This window comes from Argentina silus (assembly GCF_951799395.1).
Source record: "Argentina silus genome assembly, chromosome: 8".
Taxonomy (NCBI): domain Eukaryota; kingdom Metazoa; phylum Chordata; class Actinopteri; order Argentiniformes; family Argentinidae; genus Argentina; species Argentina silus.
The window spans coordinates 20,083,466-20,107,997 of NC_139662.1; the positions used below are offsets into that span (position 1 = coordinate 20,083,466).

Genomic DNA, 24,532 nt, shown 5'->3' on the forward strand with positions numbered 1-24,532 from the left:
TATCTACATCACGTCAAATGCCTTTAGTTATATCATTTGTGTTTCATATTAGAAATATGTTGCTACAGTTAGCCAAAGAAGATGTTTTAAAGATTCCTTTCAACTGCAGGTTAATTAAGTTCAAATTTCCATTTATTCATTCAGACTACATCAGTTGGTATTCTGAAATGTTTGAATTGTTATTTTAAACTCTATAAGATATTGTGCTTTCTATCTCTTGTTTTACTATTACATTTAGTAATGAAATATACAACACAGCAGATGGATCAAAGGGCAGTTTCCAAACCACGCAAGTTAATTGGATTTTTTGATGAGCATTTTTCATTAAGATATTTGGAATCATATTCTACATTTCCAACAGCTCAAGTCAGAGAATAACTCATTTTGGGGACTCAAGTTATGATCTACTAAGCTAACAAAAACAAGGCCATGCAGAGCAATTCTCATAACTAGTGCTCAAACTTTTTGTTCCCCATATTGGTAGAATACAAGTTGTTATAAAATATCTCCTGTTTACTATTCCAGTGAGGTCACACGTTGCAGACAGTCTATCAACTTGGTGTAATGTGTCTTCTAGCCTTTAGCAGCAGGGGAGCCCAGATTGAACCCAAGGGTAGTTATATGTGATTTGGTAACTGCATTTGATTATGGCCCTGGAAAAGCAGGATGCAATTTGACAGGAGGCCCCCAGCCTGGTATAGAGTAACACTCACCTTGATAGAGAGAGCGTGCAAACTGCATGATAACTGGATTACAAGAACCCATCAGCGTGTAGGCCCAGACTGGGGGGCGCTTGTCAGGGGGAGGGTGTGCAGCATGGATTTCCAACGACCTTGATCAAAATGCTATCAATCCTCATGTTTTCACGAAAAGGTCTGACACACACACACACACACACACACACACACACACACACACACACTGCTATCTAGAGAGGCTGTGGATGTCTACCACAGAAGAACAACTGTTGCCTTTTTATTCATCCATGAGGTGCTCTGGCAACCTATTAGCAAAGCGTCATTTCCACTGTCACATGACTTACTTTAAAGCTTCACTATATCGGAGAGAGGACAGTGAGACTTCGAGAACAGTGAGACTTGGAGGACAGTGAGACTTGGAGGACAGTGAGACTTGGAGGACAGTGAGACTTGGAGAACAGTGAGACTTCGAGAACAGTGAGACTTCGAGGACAGTGAGACTTGGAGAACAGTGAGACTTGGAGGACAGTGAGACTTCGAGAACAGTGAGACTTCGAGGACAGTGAGACTTCGAGGACAGTGAGGCTTCGGATTGCTAATATTTGCAATGATTCAGGACCTGGATGATTGAGGTTCACTCTCCACCTCAGTTAAGTAGCAGCCATGAATAGACCGAGCCACAAATGATCAACACAATTAAGACGGTTCGGTTGTCTTGAGGACTAATAAAGGGCCCTAACAAGGTGTGGTAATGATGTCTCCACCAGCTTTGGCTGATCACATGCAAATAGGAATAAACTTTGTATGATATTACAAGGCGGGCGCAGATCAAATTTTCCTAATGCGCTGCTGAACACTCGATTTATACGCTGCCACTTAGGATGGTGTTACCATGACGACCTCGCCACTCAAACGCAATCATTGGCAGGCTCTGTGGAGCAAGCTGCAAGCAAGCATAAAACTCTCCTCTCCTCATTAATGCTGAATGTAAAAAAAATAAAAATAATAATAATAATAAAATAAAATCCTACAGTAGTTTGAAGTATCGTTATGGTGTGATAAACACTGGAGATTATTTATGAAGGGAACTTTTCTTTGAGAATGTTGCAAAATAGTGTGGAGGAGCATCCATGTGAGTTGTCACTGGTCGTTATTAAAACAGACCCAAATCTCAATGGGATGACCTGTATGAATAAAAGATAACTAGCATACCGTATGAACAAACAGCCAATAGTCTCTGTGTCTCTCAGTACTCACTCTCTCTTGAGACATCTAACTTTTTAATTATGGAGCACAGGGAAAAACAGAAAAATACATTTTCAAAACATTTTAAAACAACTTGTACGATTCAAGGTTGGTACAAGCAGGATTCAAATCAGCACCAAGAAATACAGGCATAAAGGAAATATAGGAAAAATAAATGTTCAAACAACTTGTACGATTCAAGGTTGGTAAAAGCAGGATTCAAATCAGCACCAAGAAAACAGGATCCATTTTAGATAGAACAAGCTGAAGCCCAGCCCAGATGAGGAGTGAGACGGGCGGGTCCGAGAGTGACCTCCAGTTGTACTCATGTAGGATGCTGGGTCAATGAACCAGCAGCAGGATGCATCTCCTCCTCATCGATTGGCCTGTCACAGGACGTCAATGCACAAGCAGACGGAATATCTCCCACCGTCTGCCAGAGTTGGCTGACACACAAACACACACACACACACACACACACGCACACACACACACACATTCACATTCACATTCACAAGGGCATGCACACACACACACACACACACACACACACACACACATTCACATTCACAAGGGCATGCACACACACACACACACACACGCACTCACATTCACAAAGACACACACGCACACATATTCACAAGTACACACACACACACACACACACACACACACACACACACACACACACAATGGCCTCCATCAATAGCACACCCACGGCGAGAGTCTGCAGGAGGCCTGATCTATTCAAATCATCTCATCTGCTCTGTGACACACAGACATACTGGCCTGGAGCTGGAGGAGGGCTGAGAGATAGGGGTGAGGTTTGTTAGAGAGAGAGGGTGGCAGAGGGGGGTCAGGTAAAAGGAGTTCTGCCCAGCAGTAAAACGGCATGGTTGACTGGATGAGTCATGATAGATTAACACAGGCAAGTAGCCTATGGTTATGTGGACAGCATCAAGCTGCATTGTGGCCCACTATGGATTCATACAGGTGGCTAACCTGTGATTATATTGATCCAATGATGTAATGTTTTCCCCCTGCTGATAAAGCTGACTTGCAAGGTCATCAATGTTCCAATCAATTGTCAAACAAATCCAAAACACAGGGCCGCTGAAGAAAGAGTTGTGCCCATAATTTATATATAATATTTCGATAACAACATCTGTGTCATGTCCTCTAACATGCTGCACAAACAAGTTCAATTTCACATGAGATTCTTAGCTGTTTGTGCTATTTTGTTCACAATGGCTCCGTTATTAGGCCCAGATCAATAGATGGATGTGGAAAGTGTTGGGTGGAAGGCTGGAGGAGGAGCACACGCACACCGGCGGGCTCTGTGAGTGTTGCCATGGGAGACATGGCGTCCGTGAGCGGCAAACTGTGAGGAGAATGGTTGTTATTGTCTCTCTCCCACCCACTTGAGCTTTAATGATATTAATAATATGACCATGAAAAAGACATAACAAGTTTGTCAAATAGGGTAGACGGATGCAATTACTGTATCAGACTCATTTTAACATAATTAAAAGTATCTCAAGTACCTTTTCTGGATCAATGCGTGACTGAGAAAACTAAAGGTATACAGACGTAACCCAGGTTCTCTGAAGGAGATGAGGGAGTGTCACTATGTGACGCACACTCTTGTGTCCCCACCGCTGAAGATCCCTATTCAATCACGCATGTCAGAGGCCGGTGACTCTCGCAAGTGATAACCCCGCCTATCACCTGTCCCAATAATGGAAAATATCTAAATATCCAGCGAACCCCTCTTCACGAGGTCAAGAGGGACAATGAGGTGAGGGGTCTCATCTCCTTCAGACATTGAATAGGGGTCTTCTGCAAAATATACACGAGAGTGCGTTGTCCCAAGTTGAGTGAAAGAGAACCGATTATCTCCAAAATATCTTTGTGACTGAACCACGGTAATTGGAAAGGCTGAGAATGAGTCTATTCACTTGTTTCAGGGGAGAAACAGAAGTTGTTTACCAGCAGACATAACAGGTCGATTAGGCTACAAGGCCGTCTAAAGATGGAACGTACAAATTAACTAAATCATGTGCTTCGGCACTTACAGTTCCTCTCACATAAAACCTCATTTGTGTGCAGACGTTAACATTGGGAGCATGCAGAGTGATCGTCTGCGAGCACACACTGTTTGTCACAAGGTCAGCAAACACACAAACATGCATGTTTAAAAGATCTTAAAACACCTTAGCGCACGACCACGGCTACATAAACTTTGTTTCCCTTCTGATGGCATGAGGACTGGGGGGAAGGGAGGGGACGAGGTGAGGAGGAGGAGGAGGGGACCGAAGGTAAGGTTGCAAGTCTGATGGGATAACTGTTTTTTTTTCTGTCTGGTATGTATCTGACGGCTGTTTCAGTGGAGTGTCTCTGGCTCCGGAGGAACTGGTTAGACAAAGACAGTGGAACGTCTGTGCTCTGTCCTCTCTCTCTCTCTCTCTCTCTCTCTCTCTTTCTATCTCTATCTGCTCTGTCCTCTCTCTCTCTCTCTATCTGCTCTGTCCTCTCTCTCTCTCTCTCTCTATGTGCTCTGTCCTCTCTCAGTAATGCCTTTGCTCAGAGGGAGACGTGTCATTGTGTGTAATGAGAACAAACAAATGGCCGAGCTATATCGCCCTGATTGTCGTACACATATGCATTGAATCATTCCTAACCGTGGTGGGCGGTATGCAAATTGCCTGCTGGCCCCATTGTGAACCCCTCATTTGATCCTGTAAGAGTGTGATGCACTCTGGGTAAGACTCTGAGGGGGGGGGGGGTTCAAACGGTCAAAGGGACCTCAAACTATCAGACTACTTTAAATCTCCCCCTTTTTATCACACAGGAGGAGATATTCAATCTACGTGGGCGCTGCTGAAACGAGAGTTTACTGAACATTTTGATGACGGATGACGTTGGGGTAATGGTTACCATGAGGGTAATTTTAAGAAGTATCTGGGGCTCTAAAGCTCTGGCGGTGTGATTGGATGATGCTTCCCCCCAGGTGGTCAAGATGAGGCCCCGGGGTAGATAGGCCAGGCTGACCACATTAAGGATGGTGAGCGATAGAGACACACGGGTGGGGCACTGGGCCCATTCCACAGTCCTAAATGAGATTGGGATTCCATTGTAGCATCCTAATAGCATTACCCTCCACAGCTATTCAGAGAGTTGCTATCCATCACTCACTCACTCACCGTCAACACAGTGGAACCGGCAGTCTCCGTACATATAGTGCTTGAATTTCTTGATTATTTCTCCCTATCAGTCTCACCGCTGATGCACAGACGTCCTACTTGACTAACCACAGTCCTGAAGTCATCATTTTGTCTGCCAGGGGTGGGGTCATTGTTATGTATGAGATGGAATGGAATGAAGATAGCGCAATGAGTCTTGAAACGCAAATGGAACATTCTATAAACTCTCTGTCGCCTGTTGCTTGGCCAACCGTGATGCAGCTGATGACAAGTGTGTGTGTGTGTGTGTGTGCGTGTGCGTTTGTGCGTGTGTGTGTGTGTGTGAGTGTGACATGAGCGTGTGTGTGTGTGTGTGCGCGTGTGTGTGTGTGTGTGTGTGTGTTTCTCATTGTGCAGCCCAGGTGTGCATGGGCACTGATCCATACATTGCATCAGTAACGCCTTTGTCTGTCTCCCATTCAGTGGGCACATATTCATCACCAACCGCAAATATTTGCATAAATCATGCACTGCAATTGTAAACAAAGAAATTCATACCGTACATTTAGATTCTCCCCACCATTTACTTGAACACAAAAAAACTGTTTTCTGCATGAAGCGCCCGACTTCAACGTTGCTGGTTCAAATCTAACCTTAACCACTCTAAGGTAATGCTTAACCTTAACCACTCAAAGTTAATGCCTAACCTTAACCACTCTAAGTTAATGCTTAACCTTAACCACTCAAAGTTAATACCTAATACTGCCTAACTGCCACGGAAGTCATAATTCACATAACTCTTACGCAACGCATCCTAAGTTTTGACGTATCTTACAACACAACAGGTGGTCAAACGCTGGTATAGCCAGATAATACGATCCCTCAGAGAGCACTTCCTTGGTCTGCAGAAACGATCCCCCAGAACGTATTCCGTTGGCGACTACGTTGCGATTTCTACTTCCCCCAGCCTCCAGAGATCAGATCTCCTAGGGCCAGAAACCCTGCCCCTTTGCCCTGCCACTCACAAAGCGTCCTCCTGGATGCTGTTTTTTCTTTTCTTTTGTACGCATGGCCACCCCCCCCCCCATTGTGCCCTCACTAAGGTTACTGTTGGCCCTTACAGTCCTCTCTGAGGAGTCTCTCTGCATTGTTGCGGGGTTTGCTCAGTCCTACCACTGGGCTTTGTTACTCTAACCCTAACCCTAACCCTAACTCTAACCCTAACCCTAACCCTAACCCTAACCCTAACCCAACTGTCAAGACACAAGTCTGCAGTTAGCTAGTCACTATTACTGATGTGTCATAAGAGTTGGGTCATCAGCCCCATTACTCGAACACAGGCTCTAAAGTAGTCACCAACTTCTCACCCACCAAGTGCTTATCCACCTACATTATATTCAAGAATTAAGTCATTCGTCTATCAGACCTGTCTTCAGGGGCCAGTGTTTTTAATCAAAAGCTGATTAGAAATGTCCATTTCAAATGACCCGGGAGGCCAGAGAATCTTGACCTGTGACCTGTTCAAAGTTTATTTTCAAGACTTTTAAATAGATGTCTCTGAACCAGACGACTCTCCTCTAATTCTGTCTGCTGAAGTTTTAATGATGATCAGATCAGAACAGATCCCCAAGATTTCAGAAAATGTCATAGTTTTGCCTATAGTGAAATTAGCTTGACTTCTATAAACTGTGGAAGTCATCCTCAGGAAATAATGTTTAATGTTTAGCATAATTGGATGGGAAAATAAACCCAAAAGGGCACAATGTGTTTTCCATGTTTCCATGGATATTTCATTCGCAGACATGCTTTCTGTTGAGTAGACCACAGCAGATTGATACCATTAATGTCTGTATGAAAATAAAACAGAAAATAGGAGAGCTTTTATAACAGCAATGGGAGAGCTTCCTGTCAGCCTCTTAGAGCTAAGCAAGTATACAGGCAACTGACGTGCATTCACTGTGATAAATGAAAGTACTTTTAAACCAAACTACAAACATTTCAGTTATTTAGTTTCTTTCTACAAGCAGGACTTCCAGTCGCCATGGTGAAAGTCACAGGAACCCTGGCCACCCCTCACACATAGGGCCCTAAGTTGCTTTTGGCCCTATAATCAGGCCACATGGTCGTTAAAAACTCAGGGCCCTACACGTCGTGTCACAGTTTGAAAGCTGCAACAATTGCCTCCCTCTGTTTCTTTTCCCTTAAATGGAAATGGCTTAATATAGTCAAGCAACGGAGCAGAGTCTACTGGCAGACTGTGGCTGTAATTGATGGACACTTGGCATGCTCGGTGCGCCTGGCGATTTGTAGAATCCATAAAAAGAGATGTCGAGGTAATTATGTTTGTCATGATATATTGAAAGCAGGAATCGGCTAGCTAATCAGAATGCCTGACAGCTGTAGCGTACAGATGCTATCAGACCTCTTGTCCACGGCAATAAAGTGAAAGCGGGTCATTTTAACAGGTAACAGATGCTCATGGCTAATTTGTTCAATTACGCACGGAAGATGCAGGCGGAGGTTGTACGAGAGCCTTGAGGGACCTCCACTCCTCTACTCCTCCTTTTCTTTCTTTCTTTCTTTCCTGCCTTTCGACAACGAACAGAGAACAAATCTATACTTCAGAGCATCCGTGACCATGCGAGGGCGCCGCTTATGTCACCTACTACTGTTGGTGTCTCTGTAATTGTCGCTCACTTGGGGCGATTTGTCACGAAGACTTGCTCATTCACTTACCGTCTCAGCACCATGAATATTAATCCCTTGCTGATTTTTCCGTGTTTGAAAGGTGGTCAGTGGCATTGAGTGGGTGTGTAGACTGTGTATTGTAAGTAAGTGAATCATCTATCCATCAGTCATTATAAGAAAAAGTAATCTATGCTAGGACCAGGGGCTATTTATTTACAGGAGAGAAACTTGCACAGGGGGGTAATGGGGATCAAGAGTTTAGGAGGGACAGTTGTAGCCTAAATGTAGCCTAGATGTAGCCTAAAGAGATGGGTCTTTAATCTAAAGCAGAAGATAGGTAGTGAGTTATGGGATGCACTGTATGAGCAGGTGTTCCATCCTTTCCCATCCCTCCGCTGAGGCCACGATGAACATCAAAGAACGACAAAGGAGCTCCCAATCTCTCTCTCTTCCTGCTCCACTTTCTCATTCTGAATAAGGTGGCACTCTATGGATAAGTCATGAGTAGGTAGGTACATTATCTATCCAAATAACCCCCTCTCTCCCACTCTCTCTCTCTCTCTCTCTCTCTCTCTCTCTCTCTCCTTGCCTTGTTGCTCAGAAGGATTAGGCTGTTTGGTGATTCAACATGTTTCAATATTTCATGCACTCAGGATGCTCTCCCCCTCCATCCGTTCCTCTTTTAACGAGCATTTTCTGCAGAGGAGACCTGTGCAATATGGCAAATAACAATGTACCGGTAGATTCTGCCCTTATATGGTATGTAAACTGGGTGTAGACAGGGATTCTCAGGTATCTCAGGGATTCTCCTTGTCTGCTGAGTGAACTCAGCAAACAACTTTGTGAGCCTCAAATCCACAGACTCTGTAAGAGAAAAATGACTCATGTGCTTTAACGTGATCCCCTTCTGTGTCTGAGCTACCTGTCTGAGTGTTTGTTTGTGTGTAATCCCTACTGTGTGTACCTACAGATCCAGAGTCTGCATTCTCAATCCACCCATGCGTCAATAGAGCAGAGGACATGACTCTTGTGCTGTCTGACTTGCCACTTTTCCTCATAAAAGGTTGGTCCACTAACTCTGTGCTCTGTTACTTTGGCTGCTGTTAAGCTACTCTGTTTGGGGGGGGGGGTGAGACACTGAAGGCCTGCTCTGGAAGTTGCTGTCCTGAGAGAGAGAGAGAGAGAGAGAGTGCGTGAGTCAGGTATTTGAAACGTACCCGGTGGCCCAGGTAAGTGTTACACTGGTGCTTAATGGAGTGTTACCCTAATACTCAGGGACCATGTAAAATGCGCTATAAAACTGCAATTCCAAATATTTATTACCCACAATGATCCCCCCCACACACACACCTCTCTCTCTCCCATAGACTAAACTAATACATTTGTTTTTGTTGTGTTTGATTCTGTTCCCTAAGAGACTCCAACCCTACATCTAGTTTGATGCAATAGTGCCCTCCTCTGGGACCACACTGCACTGCAGGATCCCCATGCTGTATCTCTACTAATGTGTCAGGGGCCATGTCCGAACATTCATACTACAACCGATTCAGCAAGGCGTTTTCAGTATGCAAGATTAGAAAGTTTTGTAGTATTTTTGTTTTTTGTTTTATACGAAAATTGAGTATACTTAAAATGCCAGGATGTCATACTCGATTTGCCTTTCCATGTAGTATGGCAGTGACCGGAAAGCTCATACTACCTACCTACCTAAGTATATACTACATAATAATTTGGAGCCGACTGTTCAGTAAAATGGATGCAGTAACCGACACATTTCAACATACTACGGGCATGTCCGAAAGTTCATACAGCCTACTTAAATTACGTAATTAGATTACTTAAAGTATATACTGCACACTAACCATACCACATACTAATTTAAAGCCTGCTGTTTAATAAACTGTATGGAGTAAGCGACACTTTTCAACATACTCCACCTCATTAATACTGAGAAATCGTCATCTGTAGCTCAACCGTGTACTATTACCATAGTAATTAAATTTCGCTACTGCCCGTCTACCTGACCTGCTCCATTGAATTGTGGGACTAAAATTGGAAAGGACTTTCTGAATAGTGTGTAGTGAACTCATACTCCATGGAAAGGCAAATCTAGTGTGACATCTTGGCATTTTATACATACTCAATTTCGTTAAATTTCACATACTGAAAACGCCTGCTAAATAGGTCGCAGTATGAGCATTCGGACACGGCCTACATCTCATTCATCCTGAGAAACCGTCATCTGCAGCTCAACCATGTTGGAGTTGAAAATTGGTGAAACTTCGCTACTGCTCGCCTCCCTAACTGGTTTTACTTATTTACCAACTAATCGGTGTATGCACCATTTGCATGTAAGAAGATATTAGCGAAATATTTTTTTGCAGATCATGTAAACAGCTTAATAGAAATATTGTCTTATTCAGAGTAAGGCCAATAATCTGAGTATTTTATGCATGCTCACTGTTGCGGTAAATTAACTGTGTAGGCATTGAGAAGGGTGTCATTTGTATTTGTATAGTGTATAATGTGTAATGGCTCAAAAAACAGAAGCACAACCCATCAGAATATTTTTCATTTTTTAATGAAGGAGATCATTCTCTCTCAATCCTCTATAAAACAATAGCAATTAAAAACCTTTTTTTTTTTTTTAATTAGAATATTTACATATCAACAAGTGCTGTGCAAAATTTACAAGATATTGATACATATACTTCAGTTTTTCCACTTAAACTGTCATCTGACAGAAAATGAAAACGGGGGTAAGATGTGTAACAGTTGCTTGGGTAATGGTATCAAAAAAATCTATATCGATTGATTAGCAGAGATGAAAAATATTCTTGAAAAGAGACTGCCTACCTTGTAATCGTCTTCTATTGACAGACCTACAAAAGGCCAACTGAAGTTCATCCAGTCATAAAATGTTCATCAATAGATATTCTTTCATACAATAAGGACAACACACAAAAAAACAATTTGTATGTGCATTAAGAAGTATAAAGATATAAAGTGGGCATGTCCCTCTGACAGTTGAATTCAAAATGCTGATCTGCCAGGGAGGGGGGGGGGGGGGCATTCCATCACTCTTCACTCTTCACTCACCATGGTACCAGCTATGCCTCCCTCCAGCTACTGAGCTCTTCACTCACCATGGTACCAGCTATGCCTCCCTCCAGCTACTGAGCCCTGCACCAAACTCTCTCTTACTGCAAGTCCGTATACTGTACATTTCTGTTTTGCAAAAATATTCGTAAACATTTCAATGTTTAAATCCATTCCTTCATAACGGTCTGCTTTCAGAAACCCTGACCCTCGCAATAGGGAAGCTACAGATGAGATACCATGTCTGGTATGTGTGTTTACATATACGTAATCTTCTCAACAGACATGCTGACAAATGATCATTAAACTGATTCCAAACAAAGTCAAACACGTACAGTTAGCGCATAAGAGACAGAAATCAAAGAAAGCCTGAAGACCAAAAGGAAATTGACTGAAGAACAACAGAGGATGTTGCTTTGATCAGACGCTAACTGATAACCTCTGTCAGATAGCTGGAGAATTAGACATTTATGATTCATATGGCTTATTTTGGCAAGAAGGCAACTCAGACTATCAGTCAAGTTAAAATAATCCACAGGCATTAGAATATCACTAAGATTACTTAATATTGAAAATAAAGAAACTTGCCCATAATAAAATCTACTTTGTTGTCATTGTGAGTCTCCAAGAGTCTCTGTTTTGACAGTGATAGGAAACACATTTGGGACATTATTACTGCAGTTCTGGTAAATGTGTTTGTTAGACCTGGTTAAAAGTTGCTCACACTAAAATCTAAAATAGTATTCATGGTTTTCAAACTCATTTTAGGTTAAAAGATGTAATGATATCCCCACTGTGAACATGGAGATGTTTCCAGACCCAAAGGTGACCATCCTGTTCAGAGGCTTTGGCCTCCAAGACACCAGGGGGCAGTGTTGTGGTGCTGTTAAGTGCCAAGGAGCCAGCAGCTGGCCTCTACAGGGCTGTGGGGGCACCAGGAAAGGAGGGCCAAGAGCTCATATAAGAGGTTAGGTCTCTCCGCCTCACTTGAGGGCTGGTAGAGCTGATATCCAATACGGGTGACGCTGATCCCTTTCCTACTGGAGGTCTTCATTCCAGCCAAGCTCAGCAGGGGAGGAGGGCCATGGTGCTGGTCTCTCTCTCTCCCTTAGAGGGAGACGCTGATGGGTGTTGCTGGTCTCTCTTGTCCCTTTGTAAGGTGGTATTAGAGGAAGCCTCGGTAGAGAGGTGAGCGGATGGTCTCTATCACTCTCTCTCTCTCTCTTTTTTTTGATGCTACTGTGAGCTAGCTGGTCTCTCTGCTATTTGAGGAAGCCTCTGTAGAGCAGGTGTGAGTGACTGGTCTCTCTTTCGTTCTCCAGGCAGAAGAGCAGGTCCCTGAGGTTGACCCTGGTAATGCGCTGACGGGTGAACTGCCTGGACCCCCCTCCACCAGAACCACTCGACTGAGACGGGCCAGAGCCCGAACCCTGGAGCGACGCAGAGAAAGTGGTCACTACCAGCAGATACAAATTCACCTTAAAGAACGGGTCTAGGACCGGTCCACGTTTGGTACTGTACCTCAGCTCCGGCTCCGCTGACGGGCGAGTCCATTTTCCGTTTCTTCCTGGGCCCGATGGCTGCCAGGGCGGTCAGGTTAGCCTCTCTCTGCCTGATCTGGGCCAGCTCCTGCTGCTGCATCTGGAAAACACACACAAAAAAAACAGTTAGATCGATCTCTCTCTCTCTCAAGTACCACATTTATTCATCAAATGATTTTTTTTACAGTTCATTCATCACGGTGCAAGTCAAGTAATCAACATTGATAAAAGCGCATTCCAAAAACATTCAAAAGGTATAAGCAAAGATGCAAAGAGCCAGCGAAAGACACATTCAAGTGCATTGGTCAAAGACATAATTCAATTAACACACACACGCAAACACGCACACGCACACGCACACGCGCACACACACACACACACACACACACACACACACACACACACACACACACACACACACACACACACACACACACACACACGCCTGCAGACTCATGCACGCATGCACACTGTGGGCTCACTATACAACATGTGCACAAGCACACACATAATATTAAGCGTAATATTAAAAATGATGCACACATTTAACACACACACCATGAATGTTCAATGTCTTACCTCTTTGGCCTTCTGCTTGAGACGAAGCTGCTCGGGGTCCTCCTGCCGCGACCGAGACTGAACAGACAGAGGGACAGTTTTAGGACTTCCAGTTAGAGCCACCAGATGGCGCAAAGAAGCTGCGTCGACTGTTGCTATGGCCAGCGGCGGTTGGTTACCTTGGCTGCCTTCATAAGGATCTCTCTCTCCTGCTCCTCCTTCCTCTGCTTCTCCATCTGGTCCAGCTGCTCAAAGAACTTAAGCTGAGCTCGGACATCACCCACATGCTCATACCGCTCGTCCTCCTGAAGGAGAGAGGGATGGAAGGTAGGTGTAGGGGGGTTAGAGGAAGAGAAAGAAAAAGAAAAGTCAGGTAAGAGGCATCCGATAGTGAGTCATGAAAAACTTTGCTAAATATACCTCAGCCAAGCACACACACAGCAAGACACTGGGGTGGTAGCCTCTCACCTTGAAGGTCATGTTCTTCTGCTGCGCCACTTCCGAGACTTTTTCCAGCAGGTTTTGTAGCCGTGTCTGGGTAGCGTGGGAAACGTAGTTTATCACCTCCGGGCCCAGCTCAGTCATACCAAACTTCCTGCCTGTTGTAGGGGAAAAAAAAACGTGGGTCCAAAGTCAGAGAATGTACGAGTGTGTGTGTCTCACCTGGCTCCGGACAAGTATTCGCTCGTGTCACAAAGACGGGGGTGTGTGTGTGTGTGTGTGTGTGTGTGTGTGTGTGTGTGTCTCACCGATCTCCATCACTCTCCGGGTCAATGACGAGGTGTAGAGGAAGGCCTCGTCTTTGCAGGAGCGGGTCACCGCGCCGACCAGCTCCGAGTTGGTTGCTAGGATACGGGCGCTCTCCTCTGACAGGTTCACGCCCGCCATGGAGGCCACGTCATTGATGTCATCATCATCCCTAGTAGATGGAGGGATGAGAGAGTGAGAGGTGGAGGGAGGGAAGGAGGGAAGGAGGGAGGGAGAGAGAGAATCAGTGACATGTTGCTAGGCTTCAATTCCACTTCCAGAAATGAGGATAATGTAGAGAAATAGGTGTTGGAGTCAGAGTCAGTAATAACAAGCAGTGAGAATAGAGTAGTAGTACAGAATAGTGACATCAGAGGAAAAAAGAATTCTGGTAAGTTCATCCAAGCCATCATCTGATGTGCGCTAGCATGAACAGGTCCATATATGGGAGTGATGCTGACCTGAAGGTCCCGCCCCCTGCCTCCTTCAGCTTGTTCCTCTGTGCTACTGACAGAACAGACTGGGGACCCATAGCCACCCTTGTCCCTGGGGCCAGAGCCTGCTTTACCACAGGAACTGACAGAGAGAGAGAGACACACACACAGACAGACAGACAGACAGACAGAGAGACAGACAGACAGAGAGAGAGGAGGGGAAAGAACATAATATAACTAATCTTCATTCGCCTTTTACTACATGCAATTACACACATACATCACAATGGGGCAGTGTTCCCTTAGTCTCAAAAGAGAGAGAGAGAGAGAGAGAGAGAGGGAGTGTGTGAGTGAGAGGGAGAGAGAGAGAGAGAGAGAGAGAGAGAGGGAGTGTGTGAGTGAGAGGGAGAGAGAGAGAGAGGGAGAGGGAGAGAGAGAGAGAGAGAGAGAGAGGGAGTGTGTGAGTGAGAGGGAGAGAGAGAGAGGGAGAGAGAGAGAGAGAGAGAGAGGGAGTGTGTGAGTGAGAGGGAGAGAGAGAGAGAGGGAGAGGGAGAGAGAGAGAGAGAGAGAGAGGGAGTGTGTGAGTGAGAGGGAGAGAGAGAGAGAGAGTGTGTGAGTGAGAGGGAGAGAGAGGGAGAGAGAGAGAGAGAGGGAGTGTGTGAGTGAGAGGGAGAGAGAGAGAGAGAGAGAGAGAGAGAGAGAGAGAGAGAGAGTGTGAGTGAGAGGGAGAGAGAGAGAGAGGGAGAGAGAGAGAGAGAGAGGGAGTGTGTGAGTGAGAGGGAGAGAGAGAGAGAGGGAGAGAGAGAGAGTGTGTGAGTGAGAGGGAGAGAGAGAGAGAGGGAGGGAGAGAGAGAGAGAGAGGGAGTGTGTGAGTGAGTGAGAGGGAGAGAGAGGGAGAGAGAGGGAGAGCGGTGAACACAATGGCACTTATCACATTACTGCCGTCTCCACTACCTAATAGCAGCCAGCCACAGACAAAGACACTACACCTCTACCTGACGGCCTCCGTCATTGACCCTGCTCCCTCTATTGTTCAGAGAAGGTGTTTATATCCGTGAGGCGGCCAGTGGAAAAATACACAGCGTACGCCAGTGGAGTCATCAAAACACCAGATAAAGCAAATCATACCCTAATTAGTGGCATTATACATTAACACAACAGTGTAAGTGTTATGAGAATTAGCAGGGAGATTACTCACATGACCTGAAACACACAGGCACTCTTTATTCACACGATATGAAACGCACACACAGAGGCACCACGGACACACACACACACACACACACACACACACACACACACACACACACACACACACACACACACACACACCTGTCTGCAGCTGTTTGACCACCTGCGGCTGTCCCATGATGATGCGACTGTGGGGCTGGCCTCGCAGGGTCACCATGGGCGACTGAGCCAGAGTCATCTGGGGTCTCACCATCGCCCCCTGCTGCTGGGGCACAATCTAGAGAGAGGGGGAGAGAGAGAGAGGGGGAGGGAGAGAGAGAGAGAGACCAAAGGGACAAAGTGAGAGAAAGATGAATAAGCTGAAGCAGATAATACACCTAATATACTGTAATAGACCATACAGCATAATATCAAACAGTTAAGTAATGGACACAGCCAACGGTAATGCAGAAGCCATAACTATTGCTTACCATGCCAGGTTTGCTGTGAGGGGTCTGGGCCAGGTTGATGACGGGCGACTGATGAACTGTGTTCCCCACCACCATCCCCTTGGCCCCGACAGTGGTGGTGGTGGTTGTGGTGGTGGGGGTGGAGGTGAGGGGGGTCCTCTGCAAGGCCGTGCCCCCCAGCACCACAGCGGTGAGGGCAGTGGAGGTGGAGGCAGGCTGGGCGCTGGCCTGGGGCAGCTGGCTCTGCTGGATGAAGGCTGCTGAGTCGGGGGTCATCTGCCGCAGGGCAGGGAGACTCCTCTGGAGAGAGGGGGAGGGGGGGGGAGTCAGAAACACAACTACACGGGTCCTAGAATTGGCCATTTTACTTCCATTTTATCTGTCCACTGTATTTGGTTGGTAGGAATTGCTCGTCAAGTACAAACAGTGTTTGGTTTAATTTGTTATTTGTGACGTCTCTCTTAGTTAGCATGCATTAGCATAAATACGTGAATGTCACAGGTTAATAATAACAGCCTATCGCTCCCCATATGCGAGCGCTTTTATATCAACTGATAAATTGATCTCTCTCTCTCTCATTATGTCCTCTGTGGCTCAGTTGGTAGAGCATGGCGCTAACAACGCTTAGGTTGTGGGTTCGATTCCCGCTGGGACCGTATATACTGAAATGTATGCACTCACTGCAATTCGCTTTGGATAAAAGCATCAGCTAAATGGCACATATATATACATATCATTGTGTTCTGATAGTCCTCCATACCTGCTGATAGCCATTAGTCTCACCTTGAGGAAAGGCACGAGATATGGCTGTGGGGAGGAGTTGAGCTCCCGGTATAGTCTACTGGTGAAGTCCTCCGCTTCCATCTTCCCCTCCTGTGTGGACACACACACACACACACACACACACACAGACATGAGAAGAATCAGGGATCAGTCAGTGGGAAAAGTGTTATATAAAACAAAGGGGAGAAGAGAACAAGAATAGAGGGAGGGAGGGAGGGAGGGAGATGTACCAGCAGGTTTTTGACCAGCTCCTTGACGTTGGCAGTGGTCTCCGAAGACTGCTTCCCACTGGATGCCAGCTTGATCAGCGTAGACAGGAAGTTCTTACACTTCTTCACGTTCTCGAGGGTCTCCTGCACACGCACGCGTGTGCGCGCACACACACACACACACACACACACACACACACTTATTACCACCACACCAACAACTAGGGGCGGGGTCTATGAACCAGGTCAAAAGAGCAAAACTGGGAATGTTTTGTTTCCATTACACTTTAACCATAGTCAGGTAGTGTACTATATATGTAGAGTATCTCGTACATAAAGGTGAGGTTAAATACGGAGTAACTAGACACACAGGTCTGCTGCAGCTCAGGGGGGTTCAGTTGAGGAGTGTTCCCTCACCGTGGTGGCCACAGTGGGGGTGCCAGGGGTCCCAATCGCTCCGGGGGTCCCTGCTCTCTGGGTCACCGCCGCTGCTGCCACTGCTGACCCAGACTGCATCGGAGGGGGCGTGCCCATTGGCTGGCCTGGGGTGGTGGCAGTCCCTCCCAGCATGATGGTGTTCTACAGGAGACAGCGAACAGGGAATTCAGAGGAGAGGAGAGGAGAGGAGAGGAGAGGAGAGGACAGGACAGGAGAGGAGAGGAGAGAAGGGGTGAGGGTTTGTTAGGTGTCCTAATAACGTAACATGACATGTTGGTAGTCAGCCATCGTCGTGGGGAGTATCCGCCTGTGTGTGTTTGAAAGGCAGTCTGTGTGGTGTCAGCGTGTGGTCAGCCGGCTGGTGGGTGTCTACCTGCAGTACAGGCGGCCTCTGGAGCGTGGTGGTAGCCTGCACGCTGGTCTGGGCCGAGGAGCCCTGCTTGATGATGGTGGTGGGGGTCACCTGACGGGCCAGGAGGGGCGCCCCTGGAGCCTGGAGCAGAGACAAGAGGAGAGGAGAGGAGAGGAGAGGAGAGGAGAGGAGAGGAGAGGAGAGGGGCTCAGGGGTTCTCCTATGCCTCTGTTTTTCCTGTCTTTACTTTTCAAAAATGAAACATCCTCTACCCCTGGAGATTAAGGTTCACAAAGCTGAATTCTGGTGTGTTGTTGTGTGTGTGTGCGCCTGCTTAGTATTTTAGGAATATCTGTGTCTATGGCTGTGTAAATGTATTGGCAGGAGTACAGATGAATGGGTGTGTGTGTGTGTGTGTGTGTGTGTGTGTGTGTGTGTTTACCTGCACAGAGGTGATCTGGACAGGGGGAGTGCTGGTGGGGGTTGCGGGCCGTGGAGTCATGGCACTTTGGGACTGGGCCTGCGCCTGCATCTGGGCCAGGGTCTGCTGGTGGATCATCAACAGCTGCCCACTCTCACTGCGCACCAGGACCATCCCTGCAAAGGGAAAACATCACAAAGGGGTCATAGGTCAGAGGTCAAACAGGGATCGCAGTCCAGCTCAAGGATCAACATACAGACACAGACACAGGGCTGGTCTGAAAACAACATAACCCCACTGTCTCAGTGTTTGCAGGTCTGAAAGAACCAGATAGGTGTAAGCTTTGGTAATGGGTCAATCTAGCCTTCCAGTAGGCTTGGGGGAGCTTTTGCATATTGCTTAAACCTCTGCAGCTTCTTAGATTTGCAAACACTGAAAAGGCAGAGACAACTAAGGGAAGGATCAACAAGATATATATATTTTTTTTTTTTTTTGACAGACTGGTCATCTAGCCCGAAATCTTAAGGCCTAAAGTAAGACAGCCTTGTTTGACATGACTCTGCCTGCTGCTTGAACAGTAGCTTGACTGTGCTTGCAATCATGTCCTTGTTGATGTCAGTGTGCCCCCCCCCCCCCCTGATAACAGGAATAGACAAAATCAATGGAATGTCTCACTCACACACACACACACTTTCAGGAGGGACACAGAGTGTTCATTGGCAGTTTCTCTGATAAACAAACAAAAGGCTCCTATGTGTAGAAAAGCAATGACATGTGAAGCTGTTGCATTTCTAATGCTACAAGTTTGGAACAAAGTTATTTAACTTTTGTGAGAACAGCATTGACAAGAGTGAATTGTTTACAAAATGAACAAAAACACTTTTAAATAATCACTTGGTCAGAAAATGAAAAGTTACCTGGAGGGAGCTGAATGTTTTGGATATTTGGAGCATTCTGTTGAGGATGGGGAAGCCTTGGGGCCAGCACCTGAGGCGCGATCGCTCGTATTCCGCCAGGACTGGCGGCAATTGTCGATGGGATTGAAGTCCTCGTCACATTTTGTAAAATTGTGCTTTTCACAACGTTGGGAGCCGCGACCTGCGCTGTTGTCTGTATGATTTTAGGCGATTCAAACTTGTTGATCTGTCCTAAACTTGCAGGATGGGCAACGTTGACACAGGGTGTCAAAACTGTGTTATTGCTCCCGCTTTGCGAGGTGACTGTTCCGGGGGTTTGCATAGGCGGCCTCACGAGTGTGACAGTGGGCACACTGCTCAGACTGGAAGTCTGAGACGATATCACAGTCGAAGTAACAGCATTCTGCGTATTCTGTAAAGAGTTTTGAATGACAGTGCTGGAAGATGGGGGCAACATTAGGTTTCCTTTGAGCACGGAGCACGGTCCGTTGTTGACAACCGTGACAGCAGACTGAGTGTTGTTACCCGAGCTTCCTAAATTATGAGAGTTTATCACCACGCTACTTCCATTCAAAGTTTGCACGCCAGCCGTTCCAGATTTACCGATCCCTGCTCCGTGGTCAGATACCATCGTTACAACACCACTAACTGTTCCCGTTTTGCCGCGACTATGACCGGCTGTCATGCCCGATCCCGCCGCCGATGTGGTCCCGGCTACTGCTGCCTCCATGGTGGAACCCTGGGACCTCGTACTATTAATGACACCTCCTTGCACTCCGGTCCCTACCACAGCGGAAATACATGAGAGAAAGGTAAATATGGAATATTTGTAGCGGAACTCATGCCATGGCTTAGCATTAGTTGTGTCCATTACTGTGTCTAAAAGAGATGGAAACAACAAAACAACGTGACCAAAAATTAGCTAACCAGAGTCAGCCGCTAAGCCATAGCGCTTACCTGCTTTAGCAAGCTCTTGTGAAAGTCCCATTTTGCTGTCCTGGACATTGGAATTGCCTATGTGATTTGCTGCAGCCTGGACCCTGACCGCGGAGTTTCCGTGACCCGATCCCGTGAGCTCAGACTCCAAAGATCCAACTAGATCACTAACTACTTTCTCGTCCACCTCTGTGTTGAAGAAAACATCATCCAGCAAATCGGAGCCCGCCGCCATCTTTACCCTGCTACGCTCGCTCATGAGACGCATGCGCCGATTGGATGTACCTCACTGACATCGGATTCCGGGCTGCGCTGATTGGCTGCTTCTAGATTTAAAGCTTCGGGATGAATGGTGACAAGTTGCATTTCAGAATGCCAGCCGGATGAGACAGTACGGCCGAAAATAGGGACGACAGACCGCGGATCGCGAGAGACCGTAGTATAGCCAAATGGAAACGGACCGCGCAGGATGGTGATTGTGCGACACATTGCTATTACTGTGAATCGTTTTCGAGGACATTAAACACATTTCTTTGACCGTTTGAGTTTTTGTGCTCGACTCAAAATGGCTGCGTTGTTTTTTCGGGAGTGCAGTCCGAGAGCAGCTGTTACCGCGCACGAGGGCGCATATCAGGCGCTCGCGCTGTCGAAAAGAACTAGACAGCCCCGCTCGCGCGGACTATTAAAACCACTACAATAATCTAATAGTAATAAAATAATATTCTGAAAACAATATTTGGTTGTTTGTGTGCTTTATTGTTGTTGTTTTTCCATCTATAATGTGATATGTGCATGTTTGTCTGTTGTGAAATAAAACATAGTGAAAGAAAAAATTACTTAATAACTATATAATCTATCATCGGAATGCTAGGGGGAAACATGGCCGATACGTTAGAGTGTTTGTTAAACATCCAAACAAAAACAGGCCCAATATCAGAAAACTGTAGTCTAACCAATGTTCCAATGTTTTCTTTGTCTTTATAATAATAATAACAGCAACAATAATAATAATAATAATAATAGCTTACTAATGAATGCCTTGGTCTGAATACAGGCTTTCTTGCCGGTATCATATGTATCATCAATGTAGTCTATAGGCTATACACAGCTGAAGGGATTTGAATCACAGATGTTGTGACCAACTATGTTTTAAAATGTATGCAATAGAAGGCTTAAACGCATATTATTATAGTTAGGTCCCTTAGGAGGGGGGGTGCTCAGGAACAACTAATACTGGCTGTGTAATGTGTTATTTAGTAGTAGAGCCCTCTGTCCTCCCCACGCACATGTTTTAGAAGGTCTTTTCAGTATATAACAAATTAATTTTGAAGTTTTCGTCAGAGAGTCTTTGGGAGCTGTGGCTTCCAGTAAACAACTATTCTATTTCACATGGGTTATGCAGTTGCTCTCTCCTTGCAAGTTTTTTTTTTCGTTCCGTTGATTGCATTTTACTAGAATTGAATTGAGTATTGAATTAACGACAATAAATGATTCATTTGATTTACCCGAATTTATGAGACACTCGTGTCAGTCCCACGTTCTTTATTTCGAGTGAACACGTGAATTCCTACACAGCCATACCGACCTTCAGCAGGATGACGTTGATATAGGCTGACAATAAAAATGTATATCAATGAAGATGCCTCCAAATATTTATTTTAGTATCATTTTTCGGGGGGGGGGGGGCTGTACACGTCCCATGCGCACAGGTGCATCTGAGTGAAATGAAGGGGCGTGGGCGTGGCTTACCTGTTGGTATCATTCACTATAAATTCTATCCGATGGAACGCTGCACGCGTGCTGTCATGTGCGTGAACATAACTCAACGACTCCGCTGAAACCTGAAGGCCTGATAAGTGCCATCAGTTCAGCAGCCATGAGTGGAACGCCTTATATCGGCAGTAGGATAGGCTTGATTTCGAAAGCTCTAAATCGATACGAGGGCATCTTATACACAATTGATACGGTGAATTCGACGGTGGTGTTGGCGAAAGGTGAGTCATGCTTGCCAAACGGGTAAGTTTGCCCATGCTGCAGTGAGGCTAAAGGTTTGTCCTAACCACTCCGCAGTCATATAGGCTGTAGCCAAACTTTCACATCGTATGCCCTTGACTTGAACACACAGTAGTCTACTGATAAAAATATAGGTGGTGATACTCCTGTGACATGTACCAGTCGCAGTGGCTCTTGAGTTGGCTTTGTCAATGAAATTGAAAAAAAATAATTCTTCCTCTTTTTCTTGGACAGTGAAGTCATATGGATCAGAGGGGCGACCTACAGACAGGCCAACCCCACCCAAAGATGACATATATGAATACATCATCTTCAGGGGAAGTGACATTAAAGACATCACGTTGTGTGAGCCTCCGAAATCCCACCACGTGCACGGCCTGCCACAGGACCCTGCCATAGTGCAGGTATGCATGTGTGCCTGCCCTAACCCAGTCCATACATCCATAACAGCTTGTGCTGTTACACTGTTAAATCTACCCTTTATCCCCCTCCTTCTCTGGTTCAGTCTTCCATCAGCAGTTCAGCAAGCTCTTACCCCAATCAAGGACCATTCACTCCCTTCAGGATCCCCTCATATAACCAGCTAGCTGCCAGCTCCTTGCTCAACCAGCAGTATGCTGCAGCACTTGGCCTGGGTGAGTTAGTAGATTGATGAAGTCAATGTTAGGGAATCAGGTCACGTTGTTGCCCTGCCCCTCCAGTGGGTTCACAGTTGGTGAGTCACTTGGTGAGAAGAATGTCTGTTGATTATTTACTCGGGTTCAGCTTCAGATTGGAATGCTTGGGTGAAATCCTCATTGATTGTTAGCCAGTAAAGAAGTCTTTTCATCCTATAAGTGAAGGTTCAATGGAAATCCAGCCATTCATACTGTATGAATGACAATTGTTTGAAATGATTACTATGAACAAGCATAGTCTATTAATATGGCACAAAAAGGCTCAGCAGGTGCTTCAAATGACAATGTCCAACCTGTGGGTCACTAATACTGTGTTAATTGTTTCCCCAGGGGCTGGGCTTCAAGGCCCTCAGGTGAGAAGAGGTCCTATGGTGGAGCAGGCTGTCCAGACAGTGCCTGTAGAGATGGCTGGGCAGAAAAAAGGTCTAGGTGTAGCCCAGGACCAGCGTCAGGACACCAGTAAGCCCCGGCGGGCAGGACGTGGGAGCCCACAGACCCCGAGACGCTCTGGGCCCACGGGTAAGCAGACTGTGGCAGGGTGGAAAGGCTCTGACCGGCGCAAGCTGGAGGGGTAAAGTATTTCCTAATGTCTTTTCACTTGCAGGTGGGTCAGATCCTCAGCATAGGACATCTCAAGCACAAAGCGAGGGCAATGATGAAAACAGGCCACCACCAAGGAGGAGACAAGGTCATTCTTATAACATGTTACACCTAGACCTATAACTCTTATACTATAGATTTTGTGATGTGTGAAATATCATATGCTGTGGAGAGGTTTCAATAGTATCCTCCAATTGTGGGATTGACCATTACTTATAACAATTTCACTAAAACGTTTTCATGTCATTTGTGTAGGAGCCCGTAGGTCCAGGAACCGGGGTAGAGGTCAGCTCCTTGTGGGAAACTCCAAGCCCAGCACCCTCAAGTTTGAGTCAGACTTTGACTTTGATTCTGCAAATGCGCAGTTTAACAAGGATGAGCTGGAGAGGGAGATGCAGGACAAGTTGAACATCAAAGGTTGGTTGCATAACAATAGCCACAAATTCACTACTGTGCAGATTTCCTGTGCGCTGGTGTCTCCTTTGCATGATTACACATGCGATAACACCATGGCTGCGTCTGCAAGCCTCTTGTAGCCTCAAGCCGCTGGCTTTCAACTGTAATTTGGACGACACGCTTCCCTGCATTGTGATGCCATGCCTTCATTTTCCCACTTTGCCGTTGGTGACGGGTGCCAAGCCTTTCAGAACACGGGTGGGTCACTGTTTTCATCTGGAGTACAGGATCTGTGTGTCTTCAAACTCTCCCCAGACACAAAGGACGAGGGGGAAGAAAAGGCTGAATCAGGAGGGGACAAGCCACCCGGTGTGAAGACTGACAAGGAGGATCTCTTGGGGCCTAAGTGCTACTACAACAAAGCAAAATCCTTCTTTGACAACATTTCGTCAGATAATAAATCCAGGTAAATATTTGAAACGCTCTATTGAATAGGTTCAATAGTAAGATTAAGTTTTTGCTAAATGTATGTTTTCCACATCTGATAGCTTTGTCAGTTGGACATATGTAGTCTCTAAATCTATTTCATGAATAATGGGTCCTCTGCTTATCTGTGCCTGTATAGACGCACTACCTGGGCAGAGGAGCGGAAGCTTAACGTTGAGACCTTTGGAGTTCCCGGTCGGTTCCTCCGGGGCCGTGGTTTCCGTGGGGGCTACCGTGGCCGGAGAGGGTGGGGGTCAGCACAGCGTCTGCCCCCGCAAAGAGTTGGGAGCGCAAGGCAATGAGGTTTAGGTAAGGTGGTCCTTGTGTGTGCGCATGTCAACTCCACAACCTGGGCCTTTTTTTTAGTAATTGTCTGATCTGACTGTTCAGACTGCTGTATGACCAGGTATCAGAATTCAAAAGATCAGTTTCTGTGTATCAAGAAAAATGCATCAGTTCAACAGATGAGATT

The 24,532-nt window shown here is 46.0% G+C and overlaps 2 protein-coding genes across 2 annotated transcripts; one reads left to right on the plus strand and one right to left on the minus strand.

Annotated features, from left to right (window-relative positions):
• Window positions 1-10,395: 10,395 nt before the first annotated feature.
• LOC310808504 (transcription initiation factor TFIID subunit 4-like) lies at window positions 10,396-20,156 on the minus strand (the record flags this gene model as incomplete). The annotated part of the gene is made up of 16 exons (XM_083675440.1): window positions 10,396-12,342; window positions 12,434-12,553; window positions 13,033-13,089; window positions 13,191-13,316; window positions 13,480-13,610; window positions 13,761-13,930; window positions 14,220-14,334; window positions 15,525-15,660; window positions 15,854-16,132; window positions 16,616-16,705; window positions 16,846-16,968; window positions 17,242-17,403; window positions 17,636-17,755; window positions 18,057-18,211; window positions 18,953-19,735; window positions 19,910-20,156. 16 exons carry the CDS (start codon window positions 20,154-20,156, stop codon window positions 12,175-12,177), a joined length of 2,982 nt encoding a protein of 993 aa, XP_083531566.1. The 3' UTR covers window positions 10,396-12,174.
• Window positions 20,157-21,764: 1,608 nt separating this feature from the next.
• Window positions 21,765-24,362, plus strand: lsm14b (LSM family member 14B; the record flags this gene model as incomplete). The annotated part of the gene is made up of 8 exons (XM_083674763.1): window positions 21,765-21,882; window positions 22,136-22,305; window positions 22,407-22,536; window positions 22,909-23,097; window positions 23,183-23,266; window positions 23,434-23,595; window positions 23,890-24,040; window positions 24,200-24,362. 8 exons carry the CDS (start codon window positions 21,765-21,767, stop codon window positions 24,360-24,362), a joined length of 1,167 nt encoding a protein of 388 aa, XP_083530889.1.
• Between the last annotated feature and the right edge of the window lie 170 nt (window positions 24,363-24,532).